At 34.9% G+C, this 27470-nt stretch overlaps 6 protein-coding genes across 8 annotated transcripts; 2 read left to right on the forward strand and 4 right to left on the reverse strand.

The window, feature by feature from the left end:
- The first annotated feature begins 4693 nt into the window (after window positions 1-4693).
- LOC104762194 (dof zinc finger protein DOF5.4) lies at window positions 4694-6409 on the forward strand. Its single transcript, XM_010485438.3, has one exon. It carries the CDS (start codon window positions 5109-5111, stop codon window positions 6030-6032), a length of 924 nt encoding a protein of 307 aa, XP_010483740.1. The 5' UTR covers window positions 4694-5108; the 3' UTR covers window positions 6033-6409.
- Window positions 6410-8925: 2516 nt separating this feature from the next.
- LOC104762196 (ras-related protein RABA1f) lies at window positions 8926-10152 on the forward strand. The gene is made up of 2 exons (XM_010485442.2): window positions 8926-9372; window positions 9455-10152. The coding sequence occupies exons 1-2, from the start codon at window positions 9152-9154 to the stop codon at window positions 9885-9887; spliced, it is 654 nt and encodes a 217-aa protein (XP_010483744.1). The 5' UTR covers window positions 8926-9151; the 3' UTR covers window positions 9888-10152.
- On the reverse strand, window positions 9976-12195 carry LOC104762195 (RCC1 domain-containing protein RUG3, mitochondrial). Of its 2 annotated transcripts, none has more exons than XM_010485441.3 (6): window positions 11546-12195; window positions 11239-11385; window positions 10857-11051; window positions 10646-10774; window positions 10408-10563; window positions 9976-10321 (listed from the first exon to the last, which is right to left on the reverse strand). In XM_010485441.3, exons 1-6 carry the CDS (start codon window positions 11556-11558, stop codon window positions 10131-10133), a joined length of 831 nt encoding a protein of 276 aa, XP_010483743.1. In that variant the 5' UTR covers window positions 11559-12195; the 3' UTR covers window positions 9976-10130. The 2 variants fall into 2 exon arrangements, with proteins under 2 accessions (XP_010483743.1, XP_010483741.1); XM_010485439.3 differs by having other exon boundaries at window positions 11239-11378; window positions 11546-12162.
- Window positions 12196-12694: 499 nt separating this feature from the next.
- On the reverse strand, window positions 12695-14235 carry LOC104762197 (protein BREAKING OF ASYMMETRY IN THE STOMATAL LINEAGE-like). Of its 2 annotated transcripts, none has more exons than XM_010485444.3 (5): window positions 14024-14235; window positions 13555-13919; window positions 13264-13398; window positions 13061-13170; window positions 12695-12955 (listed from the first exon to the last, which is right to left on the reverse strand). In XM_010485444.3, exons 1-5 carry the CDS (start codon window positions 14112-14114, stop codon window positions 12847-12849), a joined length of 810 nt encoding a protein of 269 aa, XP_010483746.2. In that variant the 5' UTR covers window positions 14115-14235; the 3' UTR covers window positions 12695-12846. The 2 variants fall into 2 exon arrangements, with proteins under 2 accessions (XP_010483746.2, XP_010483745.2); XM_010485443.3 differs by having other exon boundaries at window positions 13555-13925; window positions 14024-14226.
- Window positions 14236-18960: 4725 nt separating this feature from the next.
- On the reverse strand, window positions 18961-22062 carry LOC104762198 (G-type lectin S-receptor-like serine/threonine-protein kinase RLK1). The gene is made up of 2 exons (XM_087497940.1): window positions 21358-22062; window positions 18961-20993 (listed from the first exon to the last, which is right to left on the reverse strand). Exons 1-2 carry the CDS (start codon window positions 21856-21858, stop codon window positions 19011-19013), a joined length of 2484 nt encoding a protein of 827 aa, XP_087354066.1. The 5' UTR covers window positions 21859-22062; the 3' UTR covers window positions 18961-19010.
- Window positions 22063-23390: 1328 nt separating this feature from the next.
- LOC104762199 (agamous-like MADS-box protein AGL8) lies at window positions 23391-26973 on the reverse strand. Its single transcript, XM_010485445.3, has 8 exons — window positions 26480-26973; window positions 25487-25565; window positions 25315-25379; window positions 24674-24773; window positions 24523-24564; window positions 24333-24374; window positions 23770-23873; window positions 23391-23630 (listed from the first exon to the last, which is right to left on the reverse strand). Exons 1-8 carry the CDS (start codon window positions 26662-26664, stop codon window positions 23519-23521), a joined length of 729 nt encoding a protein of 242 aa, XP_010483747.1. The 5' UTR covers window positions 26665-26973; the 3' UTR covers window positions 23391-23518.
- Window positions 26974-27470: the final 497 nt, after the last annotated feature.

Consider the following 27470-nt stretch of genomic DNA (forward strand, 5'->3'; position numbering starts at 1 on the left):
TGTATTTGTACGTATGCGAGTATGTGTATAAATTGGAAGTATGATAGACGAGAGAGCTGTGTGAGATGTGATGGGAGATGGGCCTGATGGGTGGCCCCAATGATCACGTGACAGTTGTGCTGATGGTATAAACGAGCTAGGACCCATGGGCCTGTTGAAGACTTTGCTATCTCAACCGACCACCGACGACTGAACCTTGAGCATTGATGGTGACTTTTCCACTCAACTCACTGACACACCTCACCTCGTCGTTTTAGCAAACACTCTCTCATACGTATTAGGATACACAGTATCTCTGCCCTAAAATAGTATATTATTGATCATACCATTTCTATAATTAATTTATAAATATCTTTTTTTTCATAGCCCTCAATGCTAAACAAATTTCTCAAATATTCTAGATGGTCGTATCAAATTTCGGAATTTATTGTATAGATATTAGATAGGATGAAAAAGCAGGTCTGTGACTGTACCAATGTACTGTATGTATATGTATTTTGTAGGCATAGCCGTATTTGTATGGTCCGTCTGGATTTTGAATTTGATAGTTCTCTTGGCTAGCCAAGGACACCTGTGTGTGTACCACCAATTAGTGTGCAGTTCACCTCCTCTGTCTCAGTGGGGTCAACGTTTCCCCCCCCTTCATTTCCATTTCTTTCTATTTATTATATTTGATGTTTAATTTACTGATTTTTTTTTTCTTGGTATGAATGATACTCTGATTTTTGTTTGATAAACGGATATATACTCTCAATTTTTTTATTTGAGCAATACTATACTACTAGTAGTTTTACAAAAAAAACAAAGCATTACTATAAGTCTATATGGTAAACCCTATTATTTGCAAAAACTGACGAGTCGATTAATTATTATTGCATGTGTTTTTTTAAAATAAAATAAATCTCAACTGTTCATAATTTTAACAGATATCATATTTGATATTTGATTCTGTTATATGATTTTATCTTATTTTAAAAATCACGCAGAAAAATCTCTTACCGCCGCTTTTTGTTTGCCAATATTAGTTCCCTTACTTAATAACAAAATAATATTCGTTGCATATGATTTCTAAGCGAAGCTAAATCTGTCAAGTTGAAGGCCAAACATAGAACGGACTCGTGAAATGTAAAACATAATTTCATTAGATTCTTCAAACAGTCGACATTAGAAAAATTCTTTGATGCGTGCAGTGTGGACACTGGACCGTGCACATGCATGTGAGGCATAGGTGTGTAATTAATGTTTTTGACGTCCACGAACAGGTACAGAAGAATCCGTGTGAATGTTACAAATTACAATAAGATTTTGTGATAAGTATAGCCACGTCGTATCGAAGCGCATGTGTGATGAACAAGGTTCTTCTTGCATGAACACTATAAATAAAGGATATACAAGACGTTTCTATATATTTATGTAAATTCGATCACTTCTTTTTCCAAAATGAAATCATTTTGTTCAGTCGCAGAATTTAGACAATGTTAAAATATGAGTATAGTTCAATTAGACATCTAAGCTAAGCATTTTACGGTAATTAATTGATAGTCATATGCTATTTTCAAACATTTGTATAATTGCATTAACCATATATCTGGTTCAGTTGCTCAAACTAGAACGAAGATTTTACATAGCAAAAATCACTACAACGATCTCTATCTAATAATTCGAGTCAAACAATCGACTTTAAAATTTTAAAAAAGCCTGGAATAAAGAAAAATAATGTAATACAGTATAACAAAAGTTTTTTTTTTGTCTTTATAAAAAAAAACGTTTTTGTGGCGACATTTTCCCGGAAAGCACACAAATATTGACGTTAAATTCATCATCTTTTAGCAATATGTACTGAAAGCTATGAGAGGTTCTTCAATATCGATTGTGTTAGTTCTGAGGACAATGAACGATTTTCATTATGGTGCATTTTTTTGTGGTCATTTCGATCTTAATCAGTACTATCAATTATTTCATTATGGTACGTACAAAATTACGCTTAATAAGTCGTCGTCTTATTAGTAATAAGATGATGAAGAAATGTTTGATCTAAGTGCTTTGAAATTCTCTATGAGTGACGGCACAGTTTCTTCGGGTTGCCTTTGAAAGGCTTCCAATACATTATACATGGACTGAATAATGTGAATATAATATATTCAATATATACATTCTTAACCAAAAACAGAAAGAAAAAAATATATATAGTATTAGTACCCGATTAGTTCAATAAGTTATTGTTTTTTTAGTGTGAAATTAAGTTAGTTAATTAGACACAAGTCACATACAGCCAGCTTAAGGACCAAACTCACCAAACCAAACCCAAGGTTAAAGCCATTAAAAGTTTATAATCTTTGGAGGTCTATCTATATTTCCAGTCTATTATTTTCGTCAGTTGGTATAATTTAAGTGACTTGATATTCTAGTAATTACCATGTCTCTAATTCCAGATCTCATAACCTTCTGTATTAATTAAAAGATTTGTGTGTCTTGTCTTTTTCAGCAAAACAAATTTGTTTTATTTTTTTGGGCAAAAATTTTGTTAAGAAATATTAATATCGTCGTTATCATTGGAGTAGTTACGAAATTATGATTTTGTTATTACCATTGTATAATCTATTACTAAAACAACACGAGCAGTATACATAATACTTCATTGCTTTCAATCATCATACATCACTGTCTTTGATTATAAAAACAGAAACTATAGATATGTCATTCACTGCTAATTGTTATCACTGTCATGCATCTATGAGATATGGAGCGATGAGCATTGTATTACTATATGTTTCCATGTCACTATTGTTGTGTTTGCAGTTTGCACTTTCCACCCGACATTTGCTTACCCACTTTAGTGGTCCTATTTGCTCTTTCCATTAAAATACTGGTCGATTTCATAATTTCTGAAATTATACGGACATCATCCAATATGAAATATGAAAACCATGGATATTTCAAGGGATATATGTACGTTCAAATTAATGCTAACGCTGATCCCTTCACATTTTATACAAAATGTTAAAAATTATCTTTGAGAAATAATTAATCTTACATAGTTTAATTACTGCAGTTCAAAAAATACAGATATGGTAACTGAACACTAAACGTGAGACTATTTGGTTCTACCAAATATGAATTATAACAAGGTACGGCATTTTGGTTTAGACTAAGGGTTTATCTATCATATATAAATATTTTGAAAGGCCTATTAAACATTCCTAAAACCATGGACTATAGATCTAAATTTGGTTAGGATGTACAAAAATAGTTGCGATTACTTAATATGACAACCGGACAAATAATTCCGATTACAAGTACCACATTTGTACACATACGCTACATTCTCATACCAAATAGTTTTATCATTCTTAAGAGATATACGGTGACGTGGTACAAAAGTAACCACTGGAACAGGCCACAGAGCTCCTTGAATCAGCAGATAAAGCGGGGTGGCCGACAAGTCGACAATCCAATTTATGTGGATATGAAACTCTTACGTTTATTCACCCTCCACGTGCCCTCTTATCCATCCATATCAACCGCTTAGATCATTCCTTCCCAATTCAACAAAAATCTTGTCCCACTATTATTATGATTAGGGTTAAATTTGTTATGCGTTCCAAATCCATCTTTTCAAGAAATTTCTTTGTAAAATTGACGTGTTAATTAAAAGATTAGACTATGATGAATCAGTTATAACTCAAACGGAAGATATCTATTTTGGAAAGAAAAAAAGATTAATATAGTAAGGTTTTGAACGAAGGAAAGCATTTTACGAAGGACTGTTGTACCACTATGACAATTGTTAAAATCGCTATTCAAGTTTGATGTAATATTCGTGCATCTGAAAGCGATATACGCTAAAACTAATACTATAATAAATAATTATTGAAAGATTGGCTTTGTAATTAAAATGTGGCAAGTGGCAACTATATTTCACTGTTCAAACCTTAAACTTACAACAAATGTTAGACGATATATACTAGATGTTAGTTTCCTTGTAGTTGAAGCAAGGGATTGGACCTTTTGACATTGCCTCCATTATATTTCCAATACAAAAAGTTTCTGAAAACAATGCGCAATCAAAAGCTCTACGCTTAACTTCAAATTCCAAAAGAAGCCTCTCGCGAAAATACCTATTTATGTTTTTGTTTCAATTTCACACGCAAAGTAAAATTCCATACTTATATATTTAATTACAAAAATATAAGTACATAAGAAATGATTCCTTTTTCAAGCAACGTAGTTCAGTGAGATATTATATTATCTTGTGGACTATGTATGTGATATGTACTCAGTACGAGAATAATATCTACAGATTCAATACAATTTATACAGCATATATACGTAAACACTAGTCAACTCATTTCAATCATTTTTCATATAGTACGGGATTAGAAATTAGTAGGTTATTCAGACTTCTAATTCAGTATTGTTTTGCAGAAAAAAATCATTTTAAAAAGTTTCTTGGAAAATATTGATTTTAAATTCATATTTTATTAATTACGTGATCTCATGTATATTCGTTAGAAGATATTAACCTCTCACAGGAAGTAATTTGCATTACTTGTTTTAAGAAACAATGTACTAATAACATTTTTTTTTTAAATGTTTACTTAAAAAAATCATCGCATTAATATTTTTAAGCTTTTGGGATTCAATATAATTCGATGTGAAACTAAAAGATGTAAAAATCATATAAATATTTTTATCAATCATTGGATATTTTGATGCGACTCTTTGGCATACAAATAAATATATACAACCGAAATATAAAAAATCGTTTAAATGCGAAGATATTAATATTTAATACATACATAATTTGATGGGGCCAAATTTTTGGACTCGAAGCTAACTTCTGAATACAGCCATGCGAAGGGATTGTAAAATACAAAATATCGCATGGGCAGAACCGTCATTTGAAGATAAACTGCCTGTTCGGACATATGAAAGATATGCTTTGTCAGAGAGTTGCAGAAGAAGTCTTTCCCATGCTTACCACTTCACCTCTCTCTCTCTCTCTTCTCTTTCTATTTCTCGTACCTTCTCCACTGTAATAACCTCCCCAATTCGAAAAACCCAAACTTGCTTAGATTGTATATTTTTCTTTATCATCTCTCTACGAAATGCAAGATATTCATGATTACTCGATGACCGGAGGTGGCGGTGGTGGAGGAGGAGGGAGGTTTTTCGGTGGAGGAATCGGCGGCGGAGGAGGTGGAGATCGGAGGATGAGAGCTCATCAGAACAGTATACTTAACCATCACCAATCTCTCAAGTGTCCTCGTTGTAACTCTCTTAACACAAAGTTCTGTTACTATAACAATTACAATCTTTCTCAGCCTAGACACTTTTGCAAGAACTGTCGTCGTTACTGGACTAAAGGTGGTGTTCTACGTAACGTCCCCGTCGGAGGTGGTTGCCGGAAAGCTAAAAGATCGAAAACAAAGCAGCCTACGTCTTCCTCCTCTGCCGACAAATTACCAACCACGACGCAGCAAGAACATAACGTGGAGGACAAATCAAGTACGGGATCTCACTCTAGCAGCGAGAGCTCTTCTCTCACCGCTTCTAACTCTACCACCGTCGCCGCCGTGTCCGTCACCGCGGCGGCGGAGGTTGCTTCGTCGGTTGTTCCCGGTTTTGACATGCCTAATCTTAAACTGTATGGTAACGGGATCGAGTGGTCGACGTTGCTTGGACAAGGCTCATCGGACGGTGGAGTTTTCTCTGAGATCGGAGGCTTTACTGCGGCGTCGGCGATCGAAACGGCTCCGTTTGGATTCGGGGGAAAGTTCGTAAACCAAGATGATCATCTGAAGTTGGAGAGTGAAACTGTACAGCAGCAACAGTTTGGGGATCGAACGGCTCAGGTTGAGTTTCAAGGAAGATCTTCTGATCCAAATATGGGATTTGAACCGTTGGATTGGGGAAGTAGCGGAGGAGATCAAACACTGTTTGATCTAACTAGCACCGTTGATCATGCATACTGGAGTCAAAGTCAATGGACGTCTTCTGACCAAGATCAGAATGGTCTCTACCTGCCTTGAGTCTCTTCATAGCTTCTTCTTCTTCTTCTTAACCCAAAAAAAAAATATAGTATATTCTATACACATAAGGTAAAAAAGTTCGATGAAGTGGTTTTTATTTTATTTTATCATAATGGGTTTAAAACGGGATTTATTATATAATTATATGACTGCTTGTAAAAAATTTTCCCACATATAAAATTTTACCTCTTTTTTTTTTTTGGAATAGTCCAAGAGTGCAAATTTATATGGCTTAGGTTCAGTTTTCGAACTAGCCGTTTTTACTTATCGTTGTATATTTGATAAGGTTTTAATTTTTCTGGGATTTTTTTTTATTTCTTTTGTTTGTTTTCATTGATGTATCTAATAAATTTATATATTTGATTGGGCATACAAAATCTTCGCTTCTGCTTCTTTGTTTATGTGTTTTTCTTTTACGTTTGATTCTTTTGTTTATTGTTCTTCTTAGTATGACTCAGTAATCATTAGTCATTAAGACTGTGCAGGTTCAATGTAGCTAAGTTCCGTCTAATTACTAATTAAGCCGTGTTAGACTTATAACTTACATAAATAATATGCAAAATTCTTATCTTATCTTATAAAATCTTCGGAAACATATGATGGAATTTTATAATCGAATAAACAAACTATATATTCAAAATCACAGCTTCCACTAGGTGATAAAAAAATTAAAAATGATCTTAATTCCATTTCTATCAACTATATATATAAGTATATAACTAATAATTAACTCGAAAGAGTAATCTCTTAGGTTTGTTGTTGACAGAAAAAAAAAAAAAAAAAAAAAAAAAAAAAAAAAAGAGACGATTATTTTTTTTTGTAATATGAATATTTTGAGATTTCTGAGTGGACGAATTATAGAAAAAGTTTTCTGAAGGGAATTGTACGGAAAGAAAAGAAACGAGAGAGCCGTGCCGTCGCGTAGGAATAGCGCAAAGCAACGGACGAGCGACTTTGCGCATGGGACCCACGTGTTAGTGACGAGCCTCATGGGCGGCATTGTGATCCACGTGGCTTTAAACTGGAACCCACTTCACGTGTCGTAACGTCGATGGCTGACGTACTTATATGGAGGTCGGTTCGTCGTTTTCTCTAACACCAATCTATGTCGCTCGCTCGTAGAAGAAGACTTCAAACTTCAAAGATCTAATTAAACCGAGAGAGAGATAAAAGAGTACGGATCGTCCGATTGTGGGCCGTTAGATCAGTGAAAACGCAGAGCTCGTAAATACGTCGTTGGATTGGATTGGATTGGGTGACACACCCTCCGAATCAATGGTGATGATGTTGAGGGGTCCATATTAGGTAGGTGGTGGTCATTGTAGGGAAACACTTGAGAGGAGAGTAGGTCCATTAGGACATGTGCATAAGTTATAAAATCTCATACAAATCACACACGGGAAAGTTTGGTTGGGCGGTTGGGAGAGTTTGGGATTGTCTGTGGGTTGGTCTATGACTCCACCATGTTCGCCTTAATCATCATTTTCGTTTTATTATTGTTTCATGATTTCTACTTATATTTTTCTGTATTTTGTTTCGTCGATGGACTCGATCGTTTGACAAATCAGAGGACATTTCATAGCTATTCTATAAGTCCACTCCTATATATCTATGATGGTTACACTTAACACAAACCACAAGTTTTGGTGGATGGTTATTACTTAACAATACTGTCTAGAAGTTGGTGTCCTTCTTACAGATAATGAATGATAAACATTGCTTGATCACGGCCTAAGTGTATTCGAGCTGAACGCTTTAGTAGATCATATTGGTCCTATTGGCGAGGTTTGCGTATCAACGCTTAGCCATTTTCAGTCATCTCTTTAAAGCCGCAAAATATATTAGAGAGTTGTAGAGATGGTTGAGAAGTGTGGAAGGATTCCCAGATCATAACTAAAGTGTACACAATCACATACACTGATACACATACGTACACACATATCCTTATTAAATTTGGAAAGAAATCAATTAACATGTAAAAAACTCTACAAATTAAAGGCGGATTATGAAGGTAACATTATAATTGATTAGCTCAAACTAATTTAAGTATAGTTATAGGTTGCTGAGCTGGGATCAAAACTGAAACAGCTGGAGTTATATTGGAAAATGTGGTCCATTCTTAGTCTTTGTATCAAAGGCATGGTTCGATGACCGCTCGTCCCTAACGGGATCTTACATGACTGTTTTGTATGTAAGAAGAGTCTAACAGAGTCTAATCACTCGGAACACTTTTTATTTCTTTGCTTTATAACAAACACAAATCACATTAAAATGGATCGCTGTTAGAGTTATATTAAAAAAAAAGGTTTTCGATTAAGGTTATGATTGAACTTACGATTTTAATAATCCATAAAATCGTTTTCAGATAAAATCTAAGAGATAATGATTAAAAGCTCTATGTTATTATTGTGTCTCCAATATCTAAAACTTTTATAAAACATTTTTTAGTTTTTTTCTTTTCGAATTCATGATCAGACTATTCAATTTATTATATGTTATTGTAATTAATAAAATCAAAAATCTAAATGAAGGACAACTCATATATACTTGAATTATTTTTTAAAGAAAGGTCTATACGTTCAACATAAATTAGTAATAACTCCAACCAACAAAATTTAAGCTAATTTTCTTTTTTTTTTCGTAATGAATTAAATACAATAAACAAGCGTGTAATGAAAATTGATTCATAATCTCAACTAACATATCTCAAATATGTATTATCGTTTGTATGTTTTTTTAAAGTTTTGAACTATTATAAAACCAAAACAAAAAAGTCGGTGAAATTTGAATAGAAATAACTAGATTAACATGAAAAACGCAGGACGTTAAAAAATAAGAGAAAAAAAAAATCAATTTCAGGTAAAAAATCAATTTCAGGTAAAACAAATTTACTGGACTCAAATAAAGGGTCTTGACTCTGGATAACGACCCACACCCAGACCCAAGTCAGATCCGGATCTCCGCGATTTATTTTTTTTCCTTCCACATTTTTTTTTTGTAAGTTTCTTGAAAATTTGAAACTCTTTTTTTTTATTTTGTTATTCTTCTTTTCCTTTGGTTCGATACGCGCTAAAATCTCAGATCTCATAAGCTTTTCGAAGGAGATCCATAACCACACAATGGCTTCATATAGAGCCGACGACGACTACGATTACCTCTTCAAGGTTGTGTTAATCGGAGATTCCGGCGTCGGGAAATCTAACCTCCTTTCTCGATTCACGCGCAATGAGTTCAGTCTCGAATCTAAATCCACCATCGGTGTCGAATTCGCCACACGTAGCATCCAGGTCGATGATAAGATCGTCAAAGCCCAGATTTGGGATACCGCCGGCCAAGAAAGGTACATTCATATCATTCATCACGCTTCTTGATCCATGGATCCATTTTGATTTGATTTGATTTTCTTGATTTGGTTTTTGAAGATATCGAGCAATCACAAGTGCATACTACAGAGGAGCTGTAGGAGCGTTGCTTGTGTACGACGTTACAAGACATGTGACCTTTGAGAACGTTGAAAGATGGTTAAAAGAGCTTAGAGATCACACAGATTCAAATATCGTTATCATGTTCGTTGGTAACAAAGCGGATCTTCGTCACCTGCGAGCTGTTTCAACGGAAGACGCCAAGGCTTTTGCGGAGAGGGAGAACACTTTCTTCATGGAGACATCGGCTCTCGAATCGTTGAACGTTGAGAATGCTTTCACCGAAGTGCTTTCTCAGATTTACCGTGTTGTTAGCCGGAAAGCGTTGGATATAGGAGATGATCCTGCTGCTCTTCCCAAAGGACAGACCATCAATGTTGGTTCCAAAGACGATGTCTCTGCGGTTAAAAAGGTTGGTTGCTGCTCCAATTGATGGTTCACCACTACAGTCAAGAATCGAATCGCTCTGTTCGATCTTGTTTCTTTCTTTTTGTTGTTAATATATATGAAGATCTTGTTCATTTATTTGTAAAATCATACACACGTATATTGAAAACCACTGCGTTGCCATTTCAAATGTATATCACAAACAACATTTGAGTCGAGTTGAACCTCAATGTACTCTGTTTCTGTAAGTGAGACGCTTATTGTTGTCTACCGTCTACCAAAGTGTTTATTAATGTGATCTTGAGACTAAACACAGAGCATGTGAAGCACCAATGGAAACTGAGATAACCTTGTGAGGTTGACCCTCATCTTCTTCAGTTAAGAAATTAACTTCAACAGGAGTAGTTTGGATCTCCGGGAGTCCTGGAACGCCTAACTGGAAGTCTTTAGCGTTTCCCCACATCCAGAGTTCGCCTCCATCTGTGAAAAAACCAATCCCATGTTTTAGTTTTTTTTTGAGTTATTTATCATGTCAGATAAGCATAACTATAGCTTTATATATATACCTGTTATCGCTGCAGAAGAGGAACCTCCACAAGCGAGGAAAACAATCTTTTTGTCTGCTAACGCTTCGATTTCTGTAGGAGTTCTCTGGTTTCGCAGCGAGGAATTACCCAATTGGCCGTGTCCACCATGTCCCCACGAGAGTACTTTACCTTCCTCTGTTGTCGCACCAAGCAAATTTCAAATCAACCTTGTAAAAACCAACCAGAGATATTGCTCCGTTTGAAGAAGATTGTTTACCGGTTAAGGCAAGAGAGTGATATCCACCGCATGCAACCTGGGTGATACGAACGCCTTCTAAACTGGGTACCGGCATTGGTTTCCAACCTCCCAAGTTATCACCGCGTCCGAGCTCATAATTGGAATTTGCTGATACAGAAAGATCCAGTGAATTCCTTTTTACACTAACAAGTAACAATGGTAGAAAGTAATGCATTAGATTGGTTTTTACCTCCCCAGTTCCAGAGTTGTCCCTCTTGTGTAAGAGCCATTGTGAAGAAACCACCACAGGAGACAGAGGCTACGGGAACTGTTAAAGCTTTGACCTTTGAAGGAACACTAAGCCCACCAGCTTCGTTTGGTCCTCTGCCTGGCCCGAGTCCTAGTCTGCCGTCTCCTTCTTCTCTTCCCCACATATATAGCTCTCCTAAAACCAAAACATGCTCCATTAAGAGTTATACAGAGATACTACTACTAATATATCAACAAGAACAAGAACAACAACAACAACACTAGGAGGAAAAGAGGATAAATTTCGTGACAGCATAGAGAAGAAGATGAAACCATGTCTATAGTTGCAGAAGATGTAGCAAGAAGAGAAAGCATGTGGAAACCTGATTCGGTAATAGCAGCAGTATGAGTTCCACTGGTTGCAATGGCAGAGATTTTGCAGTCCCAAGAGCCATCAACACGTCGAGGAACGAGTTCTCTAGTGTAAACCTTATGTCCAAGCGCACCAAAGCCACCATAACCCCTAACAACTTCATTTTTAATATATGGAACCCAATCACATTATGCAGAAGCAAAAATATCAAACAACAAACACAAATCTAGCTTGATATATCCATTGGCATTGCATCAACTTGCACAAAACAGTATTGAATCCAAAAAACTCAAATTAAGATCAAAGCTAGAGCTTACCAAGTGAATACATCTCCCTGATGTGTTAAAGCCACTGAATGCAAACCACCAAGTGCGATGGATCGAATCGAGCGTTCCTCGAAAAGCGGGTTCAAATTAGGGACGAACACCGAGTTCTCTTGGCCAAACCCTAGCCTACCTCCGTCACCTTTTCCCCAAATCCATAGATCTCCGTCGATGGTTAAACCCGAGTGGAACAATCCGCAAGAGATTCCAACTCGAAAACTCGATGGATCGGCGGCGTCGATTCTTCCAGGAGTTTGGGCGAGAGAGAAGGATTGATCAGAGCGGAGGAGAAGATTTGCGACGGGAGACGGATACATTCGAATCTCTTCGATTCCGCCGCCGAGCTGACCTGACGCGCCTCGTCCCCATGAGAGGAGCTGGAGGGTGACGGGACTAGAATCGATCTCTGGGCTTGTGTAGAGTATTGGTACCTTGGTGGTGGCTCCTCCGCCGCTTCTTTGAGTGCTCCGAGTGGAGGAGTTGCGGCGCGTGAAGCTACGTAACCGGTGGCTTAACGGTGCCATCGTTTCATCGGGGTTTCATCTCTACCGGTGGGATTTTAAGATGCGACTGTGTATGAGGCTTATTGAAACGACGGCGTTTTCGTGAGTGAGATAGAATAATTAATTGTTCGTAAGGACCTTGTATAATTGTTATTATTGTCAATAAGACCCTATACTTTAGATTTAGAATGTTGAAATTATGATAACTTGTACAGTTGTACTCTCTCTCTTTTTTTTTTTTTACATCAGATTGTAAATATATTTACTCATTGAAATAAGACAAATATTTTCTTCTTTCAGTATCCGCTATTTTTCTAAAAATAGGTCTAGTAAATAGAGAGTATAATTTGGTGAGTTAATGTGTTTGTTAAATTATAATGCCCGTTTTAGTGCTAATAAATGTGTAACTTTTAAAAATAATTTAGCAAATTATTACAAGAATTCATAATCTAACGGAAAGATCAAAATCTAACGGGTAACACTAGAGAAGTGTTTTACATCTTTCTTGACCGTTGAAAGATTGAACAATTTTTAAAACAGATGTACACGAGGAAGAGCTTAGCTATGAACGTTATAAGGAAGTGCTTCAGTTGCAGTTAATTGAAGTTTTGGCACTATCAAAATTAAGAATATTGTAATGTTGTAACCTTCAAGACATATCATGATAATTTCATTTCATCTTTCAGCTTCTTGTCTTATCAAAGATTGTAAATTAGAGTAATTCTGTACTCAGAAACAGAGTAGAAACAAAAAGAATAGCAGAAACTTTTTTGGAATATGTCTTATACTATTTCAGAATCTACAGCATTGGAAACCTAAAGCAACTGGCTTTTGTTTCTTGGGAGACAAGTCATCTGATTCAGGCATCTTAACAGGGCTTCCCATCCACTCTACTCCTAATCTGCATCCATTTTCAATCCCAAATAACAATTAATTAAAACCTTGATCTCCAAACAACGTAAACAAAAATTGTTATAAACCAAGTTCTTGTTGTTTGAAAACTCACATGGGAAACGCAAAAGAACCCCTTCCTTCGTCTGAGTTATTAGACCCGCTCGATTTATCAGATGCATCAATCTCCTCTTCTTCTTCTTCTTCTTCTTCTTCTTTAGTTTTCTGAAACGGCAGCACAAAACAAAACAAATATATACATAAAAATGGTAAATTCTCATGTACTATGAAGTTGAAACATCTTAAGAAAAACATTACATCTGTAACATCACAAGAGACATCTTCAGTCTCTTGACTTGAAGCGTTATCGCGCTGCTCTTGTTCTGTTCCTTTAATCTCCGGAGAGTTATTATTCTTCTCTGTTCCTCCTACTCCTTGATCTTTATAAATTAGCTGTTCTTAAAAAAGCAGTTAAAAGTTAAAAGCTTAGATTCACTTAGTAATTTACTTAGTATTGTATTTGTAGGCTATGTAGGCTATGTTTCGAAACTTTACGGTAAGTTTTTAAACATTATAAAACAATGTTGATTTTTTTTTTGGACAACGAACCTTACGATTCACCGTCCTCGGTGACTTTCCCGGCGTTGATTCGTTCTCTTTCTTCTCTTGTTTACCCTCTTTAACCACATCGAAACCTCCATCTTCACGGTCGAAGCAGAACACAATGAATCCGGATTCGTCAGAAACTGGTTGCTGCGGCCAGCTCAACCGCCGGTGCTGAGACGCCGACGTCGTAGGAGAAACACTGCTGCTTCTTAGATGAAGATGATGATGACGTGTCCCCGGTGGGCTTAGACTGAGTTTCCTCTCTGATCTCTTCTTCTTAGTACTCTTCATCTTCCTCTTTATCCTCTTGAACGTTAGATTACTGTTGTTGCTCGTAGTGTTTCCGTTACTATTAACTCCATCTTCATCTGCATCTATAAATAAAAATTCGATAATATATAACTTTTGAACAATAGTTAAAAATAATGAAATTAGAAACAAGATAATAGAAGAAGAAGAAGAAGAAGAAGACCTAGAGGAATCTTGCAAGCCAAGAAACAGGAAGCCCAATCTTTGACTCTCCAAGTCACAAGTTTTGGTATTGTCCACTGTGATGAAGCCATGTCTAGCTGTTATGGTTCACGAGAAATAGTGTTTTTGTGTGTGTTTGAGGCTTTTTTAAGAAAAAGTTTTCAGAAGGGAGAGAAAGAATTTATTATGAGGGAGAAGAAGAATGATTTGAAATTTGAAAAAAAAAAAATAGAGACAAGACAATGGATTGCCATGAATTGGGGAAGGGGGTTACAATGTGCAACACATGAATGCATTTAATATTATTGGAATAAAAGGAAATAACAATTGTTTTCTGGAATTGTAATAATTGGGCAGTAAATGCTATCATAGTTAAGAAACACTGCTATTAGAAATTTCAATTGAAATTTTTCTTTTTCCATTTTCAGCTGTCAAATTATTTAATTAAAGAAGACGGCATAACCATTTGAATGGTGGCTAGAGAGACATGGATGTCATTTATGGTGGCACATGAGTTTTTATTTAGTTATTTATACAATCTATATAGATAACCTAGGAACATGGGCCTGTATATGTAGCCCATTATCTGATATGTATAATATCTTCGTATCGTCGAGGGTCCAATAATTCTCGCTTCGGTCTTTTTCATGGTGAGATAGATTCGTCGTTAGAAAGGCGAGCCGAATGAGACTCTGCGAAGGGTTGCTGCAGCACAGCTGATCATGAGCGCTACATGTCTATCAGTCTAGTGTCAATGTGGTCTGGTCACCAAAGTAAGTTGCGGGCCGGGCAATTAAGTCAAAAACTGTATAACTACATTGACATGTGAATAAAAGGTTATCCCTGACTTCCATTTGTCTGGTTAAAGATTTATGATTGGGGACATTTTAGAATTCACGCTTACATGTCTGTGTAAAAGATTTTGATTTGTTATCCGCCAGTTTGATGTGCAAAAGATTTTGATTTGTTATCCGCCAGTTTGATGTGTAAAACATACTTCTGATATACTGATATTAGAGACCACCCCTTGAAACTAATGTGAAAGACTTCTATGTGCGGGAGATGGGGATATCTGCATGGTTTGCAATGTTAAAGATGGATCGCAACTGTTATATTTTCTATGTCAAATAAAAGTAGAATAAAAAAAAAAAAAAAAAACGATGGATTGCAAATTATTGGAGTTTCATAAAAAATGGAGGATAAAAAAGAAAATCAACTAGTATTGAATTCGAAGACGGTAAAAGATATAACAACATGTTTTTGTCAAAAGAATAATAGATTTGTTAGTATGTTAGCGTCTTTGTTCAAAAAAAAAAAAAAAAAAAAAAAAAAAAGTTAGTATGTTAGCGTGTAGATCTATACAAACGAAAACAAGTAGCGTCTAATTTCACATTTTTCAATTAATTTATTTTAGCTAAATGTAATTTATATACTATGTAATTCCTAAGTCAAGTCAATAAAGAGAGCTAAGCTTCATAATCATCTGCTAAATTACCATGTTTTTTCTTTATTTTATTTATTTTTATCAACCTTTCTTCTCTCCGTTGTCGATATCCACATGAGATCAACCATCATGTTGAACCAATCTATAACATTGGCCATATACATATATTCCTATATAATCGAAAGTCGCCTTCATGTACTCGCATTATACACACACAAAAACTGAGTGTGTGTGTATATAATAAAGGTTTAATGTTGATTGATTAGTGTACTAATGAACGTATCAATGGGGTTGTCGGCCGGGTTGAGAACGAATTTAGACATTTTTCAAAAACTGAACCAGATTTTGAAAAGTCAATTTAAAGTCGTAGACAGGTGTTTTAAAGTCTTTTTAAGGGTATGAACGAATGTAGTACAGTGTGGTTGTGATTACATAGTCCTTGTAGAAAGAAACAAAATACTTTTTTTTTTTTTTTTTTTTTTACAAATACTAAATTTTTTATTCATTCCTTAATGGGCCGGACTGGAAACAATACATTGAAGATCCAATTACAAAACAAAGAGACCGGAAAACATGCCGGAAAAGTGAAAAAAGCTCGGAACCTGCTGAATTAAACTATGAAGCTCAAAATCTAAAGATGTGACCGGGAAGCAAAGAGCCAGAGCACTAGTTCCGGCGGAATCAAGGTTCACGGTTTTGCGGCGACTTTGAGGGATCAGAAACCAAAGACAGAAGATTCCGGTTTCCGTCAAAAGTCCCTCTCCGACAAGCCCCCAACCCACTACAAACCTCCCGGAATGCCCAACTCTCTGATAGTCCGGCTCTGCGTTGACAGATCCTAACTTAGCAATCTGAAAACATCGGATCTATCCCCTTTCTCTCAGATCTGGCGCCTCCAAACTCCCGTGAGCAGGATCTGTTCAGACCGGTCCGACGGACACAAATCACGGCAGTTACCGAGGCCGACGGCTCACTTCAACCCTCTGCAACCAGAACCCGCAACAGCCATCTAAGATCCAAAAGAACCTACCGTTAACCGTCGAGACTAACAACACTACCACCACCTCTCCTTCACCGACTTCCGCCATAGCCACAGAGTCCTTCTTGACGAGTGAACCACGAGAAACTCTGATGCTACTCTCTGGCGTCTTCAAACCAGATCTCGACTACGGAACTTCTCTTCCGTCAGATCCGGATCCACGACTATGTCCAATGAGGGAGAACCCACCACCGCTGACGGCAAAACAAATTCTGCTCACTCCTGAAACTCCGATGAATCTATCTCGGCCGCTTGACGTGAAGACCAAAGGAACTAAACTGCTTGGGGGGAGGGAGAAGAACAATCACGTCGCCATACGGCAAACGGAGAGTTCAACCCCCTCAGATCTACTCAGGCGGCTAGGGTTTTCTGTTTTAGGAGAGAGGTGAGAGCGTTTTATTTGTTACCATTCCCTTTTCTTTCCCCTACTAATTTGTTACCATTCCCTTTTCTTTTTCGCAATAGCAATAATTATTATCGTAAATTTATGAGCACTTCCAGTTTCCACTACGTCAAATATTTTAGACCAATACTTGGGGTTCGTTCACCCCCTTCTAAAAAAATAAAATTTGTATACGTTATTATAAAATTAAAAACCTAAACCATTTTTTTATAAACTCAAACCGATATATAATTTTATTCTAATTATAAAATCTAAACTCTAACCATCTCATTTGTAAAACAAAACCGACATATAATTTTGTTCTAATTGTAAAATCTAAACTTTAACCATCTTATTTGTAAACCCAAACAGACATATAGTTTTGTTCTAATTGTAAAATCTAAACCCTAACTATCTCCTTTGTAAATTCAAACCGACATATAATTTTGTTTTAATTGTAAAATCTAAACCCTAACCACCTCATTTGTAAACCCAAACCGACATATAATTTTGTTCTAATTGTAAAATCTAAACCCCACCTCATTTGTAAACTCAAACCGACATATAGTTTCGTTTTAATTGTAAAATCTAAACCCTAATTCTCATTTATAAACCCAAACCGATATATAACCTCGTTTAATTGTAAAATATAAACCAGACAAATATTTAAGTTTCCTTAAATAAAAGTATACATAATTTGTTTCCTTAATTTGTTTTGCTTTTTAATTCAATTTTGATTTATTTTTAAATGAAACTAGATTTTAACCCGCGGTATACCGCAGGACAATTTTTTTAAAAATAATAACATTTTAATTTTTATTTGTTTTTTATATTTAGTTTGTTTTGTTTAGTTAAATAATAATTTTGGATTGTCAATTATTAAAACAATAATTGAGGAAATAAATACATAAATATGTAATTTATAAGCTATTGTCGGATTAAGTCACAATTTTACCAATGATTTAATTGTTTTACAAAATTTTAGTTAAATTACCCTGATTTAATATGTCTAATTAATATTCTAATATTAGTGGTATTGACCAAATAATTAAATGAAGATTTAACCCGTGTTTCAAAACCAAATTAATAATATTTTATATTTATACTAATGTTAATTCAAATCGTCATGTTAATAACATGTCCCGCCATATAACAACAAACCATCATATTAGTGGTTTAACCCGTGTTTCAAAACCGTCATATTAGTGGTTTTGGTTGTAGGTGTTGTGTTTCGTTTGTGAAGTTGATATTTATACATGGAAAATGCTTGATGAGCAAGGAGTTTACGATCCGTAGCAATAAAAGAGAGATTTTAATGTTTTCCTATTTGAGTTGATAACATTATGTCATTATCGCAGAATAATATTCAGTTTTTTTAACGCGATATATACTATATTAAATGTATTTCTTGATGCTAAAGTTAAATATTTCCTATTATTGAGTTTTTTTAATTTGGGTTTCCATTTTTATGAACTTTATTAACGTTATAATAATTATTGCGATTGTAATCATTTGTTACTCAAATACGGCTGTGTCATTTAAATTTAAGAGATCATACAGTCTCTAAAGATCTTTTAAAATAGTTTTGAAGATTTTTATGGGATTAAAAATTTAATGCGTAGAGTTGTTTTGGGAAAAAATCGAAATGTATAAATGTTGTCAATCTATTTATGGCAATAAACGTATCAAATTAGGTTGATTTAAATAGTTCCATTAATTGAGTTTCTACAATATGTTATTTTAAGAAAATCGTTAGGGATTAATGTTGTAAATAAAACAAATTAAATAACCATAACTTAAAGGGTATAAACCAAAATGTACTTCAAAAATGTTAATATAGATATTAGATAGAACATTATGATTGGTTGATAGGAGAGGGAGTGAATGAACCTAAGTATTTTTCAATATTCTACTATAATATAATTTCACCTAATTAATTTATTAGTTGTGTGTAATATGAGCACCTATTGGAACTACAGTTTCGTTAGTTTATATTTATACAATTACAATCTATTCAATTTCTTTAAAGAAATTATAATCTTAGCAACTTATTCTTTCAAGCGTACTGTCAAGTATCTAACTTATTAAAACATATTATTATTTGATTCAGAAGTATCAACTTATCAAAAAAGTGACACAGAACCACCAGACAGAGACTCATCAGTACAAGTGAAAGTGCTATAAGGAGACGGATTTGGAGGATCATGAACTTCAGTCACACCTTCAAGCATTTGTGTAACATTTCTCATGTTTGGTCTCATCTGTGAATCTTCTTGTATACACCATATTGCTATTCTCACATATCTCTCCACCGTTCCCATGTCATCCATCGCCTCTAAATCTTCCTCAATCAGATCTTCCAACCTTCCATGCCGAAAGCAATCGTAAGCCCAATGGATGAGAATTATGTTATCTTCAAGATCGACAGCTTTCTTGCAGCACACGATTTCTAAAAGCATCACTCCGTAGCTATAAACATCTACTTTGGATGTAATGGGACCCTTCTTGAACCATTCGGCTGCAACATAACCTTTTGTTCCACGGATGTTCGTAAGCGTATGCGTTTGGTTTAACATCAAAAGCTTCGCTAGACCAAAGTCTGAGATCCGAGGAATGTAATACTCATCTAGAAGTATATTTTGCGGTTTTATGTCGCAGTGTATTATCTGCTCGCTGCACTCTTCGTGTAGATATAAGATTCCACGGGCAATGTCCGCCGCGATTCTCTTTCTAGCTTCCCATCTTGGTCTCGAACGCTTGAAGAGAAAACTGGCTAATGTTCCGTGCGGCAAGAACTCGTAAATGATCATCCGTGTCTGTCCTTCGTTACAGAAGCCAATGAGCCTTACTAGGTTCTTGTGGTGAATCTGACCGATCACTTTAAGCTCATTATTGAACTCTTTCTCGTTATCTTGAGCAAGACGATCTAGTTTCTTGACTGCCACGAGAACTTCAGAATCACCGTTAACTTTTAAAAATCCTTTGTAAACGATCCCAAAGCCTCCTCTTCCAAGCTCTTGTGTGAAATTTCTTGTAACTTCCACGAGCTCTACATATGTAAAAACCCTTAGATTCAACTCATTTGCAGTACTGATATCTCTTGATTCATTCTTCTTCAACGTCTTACTCTTCTTCTTCTTCTTTTTGTACAAAGCAAGAAATATGAAGTTCACAAAAGCTGATGTTCCAAGTAGAACCAAACAAGCAATGATAAACCAGTCATGATTTTCCGCTCTCTTTCTGGTGGCTGGACCATCCGAGATGGCACGGTTTAGAACCTTAATGAATGTATTGCTATCACCACGGGGAGATCTTTCACCGTGAGACAATGGAAACTTCTTCTTCCAACATTTTAGATCCCGAATGTTTCCAAAAACAACCGCAGCACATAGACAGTCGTCAAGACAAGCTTTTTTACATCTTTCTTCATCATAGTTGGCGTAACTCTCGTAACCCCCCCGCAGCCAATCCGTCCTTTCTAAAGTAATAAACCCGTAACGATTCACATCTGAGTTGGCGGTTTGGTTATTTTTTGATCCACAAGGCTGCATCTCGAAATCTGGCACGCAATCACCATACTCATTGCTAGGATCCTTGAACACAAACCTCTCAGGGCATTCACATTTCGGCCTCTTGTTGATACTTAAACTGCATATACTATTATACCCACAAGCCGTATTCCCAAGTGCATTAGGGTGGTTACATATATTCTCTGGCTCAGCCCAATCAAGCACCCATTCACCATTCTCCTGCCCCCCTTTGGGATGATAGTACTCAGCAAAAATCCCGTCGAAATGTAGAACGGCACGACGATAGAAGTCTTTAGAAGATTCCTCATCTTTATCTTTGAGAACGACTTTTGAATTGTCTTTTTGAAGAACATACATGTACCCTGATTGGTTATAGATGAGTTGAACCCCTGGGTTGTTCGGATCATTCGTTTTACTTTCGTAGTACTGATAGTATGCGTCTGATTCTGAGACAGTCTCAGCGTTGAGAATGAGAAGCTCAAGATTTCCATCTTCACCTAGACGTAGCCTGAATTTTCCTTTCTTGAAGCTTGTCTCCGTCCTACGAGATGACAGATTCTTTCCAACTTCTATATTCTGCATCATAATTATTTAATTCCCATCCGTAACATTAATTACGAGTACACAAATTAATTAAGCCGATTCTAAAATCAAACCAAAAAAAAGTCAACTGAAAAGTCTGATTTACAATAGGATTAGGATCATAGAAGTACTAGCCTTAATACTGTATATATATATTTTTTTCAGATTGCGTTTCTAACTTAATAATATTTGCCAAAGAAATAGAAATTTATTTTGATTTATTTTAGTAAATAGAATATATATTATCTTCGTGCGTAGCATGATTATATAAATTGTTAATTAATAAGCTAAAGCCAAAAGGAATCTGTCCATCTTAGGTCGTGTCATTCGGTATAAAAAGAAGTAAAGAACTACGTACCTGATTAGGTAACAAAGTGTCGGTGGGGTTGTCGAAACTCGACCACACAACCTCGTCAGAATCCCTGAACAGAACGAAGTTTCCGTCGTCAGTTATTCGCCCTCGAGAAACAGAGCCATCACTCAACGATCTCCACAGCTGCTGACCTCGAGGGTCAGTGATAACCAGACCCTCATCTGCGGTTAATGTAACCCTCGAACCAACAGGGACGAGACCAGTGGCTGTGTCGACAGCTTGAGCGTGCCACACGATGGTCTTATCAGAAATTTTGTCGAACCAAATGGATAGAGTGAAACCATCGTTTGGTTGGATCTTGCGGAACCCGAAAGCAAAGTCACCCGAAGGGGAACGCCATGAGCTGGAGAATTGTTGGGAATCTGAAGCGGTGAGAGATCCTCCGACAGGAACAGAGCCGTTTATGAAGTTCTGAGACAAAACGACAAGTGTTTCTAGTTTCAGGACAAGAACAAGTTGTAGTATCAAACAAGAGATGAACCGCATTGTTCTTGAGCCAAGATGTACGTCGATCGCTGTTAAATTGTTGTTTGCGAGTGTGTGTATATATAAAAGTTTAATGTTGAATTGTTTACTGAACGTCGAAGAAGGGTTAAGAAGACTTTAAAGTCTGAGTTTTTGTTCTTTCACTAAGTCAACAAAACAATCTTCTTCTCCATACATTAAGTCCTGAACATGTGTTCTAAAGTCTTTAAAGCTAACACATTTCTATTCGTTGCGTTGGGCTTTTTAATGGTAATTAAAATGAAAATTTGACCATTGATTTGTCGTTCGTTTAAGATTTTTAAAATAATTCTTGTAAACATATCGCTTCTATCGATAGTTAAAGTCTTTCTCCAAACCTACTTTTTTTTTAAATAGCGCAAGTATATTTTAAAAGATGACAAATTATGATGTTTAAAAACCATTGTATCTACATATGCAAATATAATTTTTTTGTCGGTAAAAAATATATTTTTTCATATGTAAAATGAAAACCAAAAATAACAATCAATTCAATCACTTTCAGTAATAAAAAAAGGAAAATATAGTTGATTAATCACCCCATTTCGTTTATAACCGTACAAACCATCAAAATTTAAATTTTCAAAAGATACATAGATTTATTTAGGGTTTATTAAGGTTTAAGAATATCTACATGATTTAATTAGGGGCATTGAATTATTTTATTCTAGACCTAGTATTAATTTTTTTTTGTCCCTCAACGTACTAACTATAGCTAGTCTATATAGTCTATAGCATCTGTTGATCAGACGTACCGATGAAAGATTGTAGAGGAAAAAAAGACGTTTTCGTTATGGATTCACAAAAATGAAATTCAGACGTTTCGTCCATCCACACTACACTCACACCATTTAATACGTCAGTACATAATTTTCTAAAAGATGCATGCTATTCAAGTTCAACCAGTTTTCCTCAAAAAAAATATTTTTTGACTAATTGACATGATCAATAACGTAACCTAGGAGTTAGGACTTCACAAATATTTATTTTGTTGTTATATATTTAATAAGTATATTTTTGAACATATATAATATATATACCACCATAGAATCTCTTTCGTTGTCTGCACTTAATAATCGATACATAGAACACATGCATATATGTATGTATATATAATATACTATATAGGATTGTTTTGCAAATTTTGAATAATAACTGTCATATTTGCACAAACTTTTTCTATCTTTTTTTTTTCTCAAAAATCATAATAATCATTTGTGCCATGCGGTACCTTGCTGCTACAACTTTAAAGCGCAACATAATGAGCACATTTACAATAAGAGTAAAATTTTAAAAATCCGAATATGAGATTTTCATAATAGCGTAAAAAACAGAGTACTGAGCAAATGTACAAATGATAGAATATTGATAAATTGGGTTCACCACAGTAAATAAAAAAAGGTTACATCATTCATGAGAAATCATTACCAAGATATACATGAATTTTTTATCTTAAGAAGAGGCAGTGAATCTAATGATCATAGCTTACGTACGTAAGTCTCTTGACATTGGAATTCCATCAAACATATCAGTATTAATAATGAGTAATATAATTAAGTCACCAAAAAAATGCTGATATATGTTATGATAATATTAAACATTAATTATTGTATTATCATGTATATAATTATATAGAGAGATTCTACTCATTCGTGGTGGTAGGGCGCAACATCCAAGCCGGTAGAAGAGAGTTTGGTTCTGTCAACGACGGTGCACTACCGTTCTCTCCCCCAACTCTCTCCACAAAGCCATCTCTGCCCATTTAATAATACATTCATCAGATTTATTCATTGATAAGAAGTTCATACAAATTAACATATATATATTTAAATTATATGTACACTGGGAATCTAGTTTGGGATACTACTGAGAGAGAGAGAGACGAGACAAGACCTGGAGGAGGTTACGCAGTATTGCGGCAGAAGAACTGAAGAAGAGTTGGAGAATTGGTTTAGTTGTCCTTCTTGCTGACCCGTTTTCTTCTCCCTCTCTTTAATCTACATATACTCATCATTTTGCCATAAGTTAGTCATACTACATTACTCCTAAATCTACATTAATGTATGTTTTGTAATAGATTTTACTATAGAAAATAACAACTGATTGAAGATTAAAAACCAAATAATCATTTGTTTATCGTACATCAATTTAAAAATGTCCACTCCGATAATATGTCGTCTATGATTATGTAATAAAAAAGTACTAATATAAATATATATAGACATTGGTTTATTTTATTTATATAATAGTGCTCTAAAATTGTATACAGAAATCTCTTTGTAGTAAAGAAAGACATATATTCTTATACTTTTATGGTATAGTTATAAGATATTGTTGAACATAATCTTTTAATAAAAAAATGGTGAGATGACATACTGAAGTAAGTTATTTTATTTCGCAACTTTTAACTCATCATGTATAACCACCACTTAATTCAAAATTAGAGTTGTACCAACCTTTTTGAGAAGCGAATTGTTGTGATCTTGCAAAGCCTTATCCTGATTAATTTAAATAAAACAAGTAAAGGTAACTAATAAAAAAATGAATTGTTTTTGCGACGATGAACAGTGGAACAATAGTATTTGCAACCATACTAAATACTAGTATAAATAGGCTTCATATATGTGAAAAAATAGTTGACATTACCTTCTTCTGAAGCGCAGATATGGATTCGAACATAGCTTGGTTCTGCAATAAATAAAACAACACAAATTTCAGACTTCAATTGATCATTGCAAAACTCAAAATTTATATCTACAGCTTATGTAGATTATATATATCAACGTTCCCCTTTTACCTTTCTTGACCTAATGCTCTTGATAGCAGCGTCAAGCTGGTGCTCTAAGCTTTGGAGCTCCTTTAAGCTCAATGAATCGAGATCTTCCCCCATGAAATTCCTGCACATTTACATTTTGTGACTACTGATTATACAAGTAAATTGTGCTTGTTTTGCTAAGGACATGCTACCTGTACAACGATATACCTCCCCTACCTTGAGATACCATGCCTTTTTTTTTTGTGCAAACACTTGAGATATCATGCCTTAACTAGTATTTATGATAAAGTTGCCTTACAGGAAATAAACTTTTTGAGGATTCAAGACACAAATCGCAATTTTCTCGATTATCATATACTATCATAACATACGAGAAAATACGCATGCATTTCCTGTTAGTTTTATGTCTTATGTTACTTATGTATTAGAATATTTTAACAGTAAGGACTACGGTAAGCAGTTGAATTACATCAGAAGTTTATGTTCAATCCCAAACTCTAGTTGAACTTGGACAACTATTGTAAATATACGTTTTACTTTCAATTTGATAATTAAGCACACATATATTTGACATTATGCACTAGCTAGAAGTTAATATGGTGCGACACATGTGTCTTAATATATATATATATATATATATATATATATATATATATACATACCTTTTGTTCTTCTCGAGTACCTCAACTCTTGCCTTGAGCTTAGCATGTTCTAGAACCCAGTTTTCCTACAACATTGGTATATGATAGGCACTAGTTACTACAACAAAGATAACATAATTAAGTAGGATTCATGAACATAAACAGCTAAAAGAGACCTATGGTTAAAACTTACACTCTGGGAAACCTCTCGGCCAACAAGTTGTTTGTCTGAGTATAAATAGCGATCATAGCGTTCAAGTATCCTCTCCATGCTATAATTCAGAAAAAGAAAAAAGTCAAACGTTTTATTAGTGTGATCCATATATATATCATTATAATTTCACATGTTACAATGTGTAATATTTGTTGCAAAGTGGCCAGCCAAAATTTACCTTGTTTGGTATACCGACAAAGGATAGCTAAAAATAAGCATATAACACAAAAATGTATATAAAACCTGGTTTTTGGTGAGTCCGCAAACATCATAGAAAACATACGTACAAATTCAATTTAAAGATTCGATTTTCCCTCCTGACTCGGTTATCAAAGCAAATGGTTTGATGATCATTATATATTTTTATCTCTATATATGATATCGTACAAACAAATATGTATACACTTACACAAAACGCATTTATATCAGTACGAACTTACACATATGTGTAAACGTTATGTTATTATCCACTGGATTATAGCACACATCCTCGTAAGTGCTTTATTTCATCGTTTCAAATCAACCTTTCTTTCAAATCTATGCTATACTTAAGTATAATTTATACATATTATATGCATACATCTGCGTACGTGTCTGTGTGCACGTGCTTCCATACATCAAAAGAGGCAATCAAATCGTGAGTCGGTGTACCAAGTTTCATAATTTTATGCTATTTTCAATTGGATAGATAAAAAGGAGAACATAAACAGCTTTTTCATGCGTCCGTACGTAAAATCCCAAACAAACAAAAAAACCCTAATTTCTCGAGCCACTTCTTAGGGAACAACCAAATCCACAGTAGATATGAAAGACCAAGACACAAGATTTGGATTTAGTTCCAAGGCTGACGACGATCGAGATCGAGACGTACGAATAGATAAATAAATAAAATTCTGGCTAAAAATCGTAAAAACAGATATATAGGATATGATCGATGTGATATATAATATTAAAAGAAATATAAAAAATTACCAAGAGTCGGTGGAATATTCGAAGAGTTTGCCTTTGGAAGAGAAGACGATGAGAGCAACCTCAGCATCGCAGAGAACAGAGATCTCATGAGCTTTCTTGAGCAAACCAGACCTTCTCTTCGAGAAAGTAACTTGCCTATTAATCTTGTTCTCTATCCTCTTCAGCTGAACCCTACCCCTTCCCATCTTTCTTTCTTTCTCTCTCTCCTCAAACCCTCAAGAACAAGAGAGAGAAACGACAACCCTGAAATGACCAAAATATCTCTCTCTCTCTTTCTTTCTTATGTCTCTCTGGGTATCTTTTGTGTTGAATGTGATAATAGCTAATTTTCTTTTTTTTTTCTTTCTTTTCTCGTGTGGACTTTTGTTGGGTTTCGCGTGAGTCCACAGTGACGTAAGTGATGTCTCGTGGTATATAAATACGCTATGTGACGTGAATACATTAGACGATGGTATTTGTAGAAAAAAAAAAAGAGAGTAATAGAAAGCCAACATAGAGTGGAAAAGACCAGAGTGGGGAGATAAAGTTTAAGGGCTGTTTGGGAAATAAACCATTAGATGTGTTGTCGACTTCTCATTGGTTATTTTTTTTACTGTGATAATAACTCGTTCGTTAGTTTTGGGCCTCCCTTTAAGCTTACATATATTTTGTGTCCGTACCGTACGGACTTTCCCATTGTTTTTAAGGTTTAAGAAAACAGACCAAAGAACTCAATGTGGTATTTAAGGAGAATAAATATTTAATTCCTACTACTCTATTATGTAGTTTCTACAGAAAAAAACATATAAATATTCAAAATGCAAATTGTATTTGGTAACTGATTCTTTCTTTCTTTTTTTTGCATGCAAGAAAAACAAATTGAATTTTTTTAAAGATGATTTTCTGTTTTCTTAAACGCAATCACGGAGTAACATTGTTAGGACTTTGAAAAATATGTTTGGTAAAATTAAAATATGTTATGAAACTAGAGAGTTTAGGATGAAATCTCTTA

The sequence above is a fragment of the Camelina sativa genome, chromosome 18 (genome assembly GCF_030686135.1).
Source record: "Camelina sativa cultivar CO46 ecotype springtype chromosome 18, ASM3068613v1".
Lineage (NCBI taxonomy): Eukaryota > Viridiplantae > Streptophyta > Magnoliopsida > Brassicales > Brassicaceae > Camelina > Camelina sativa.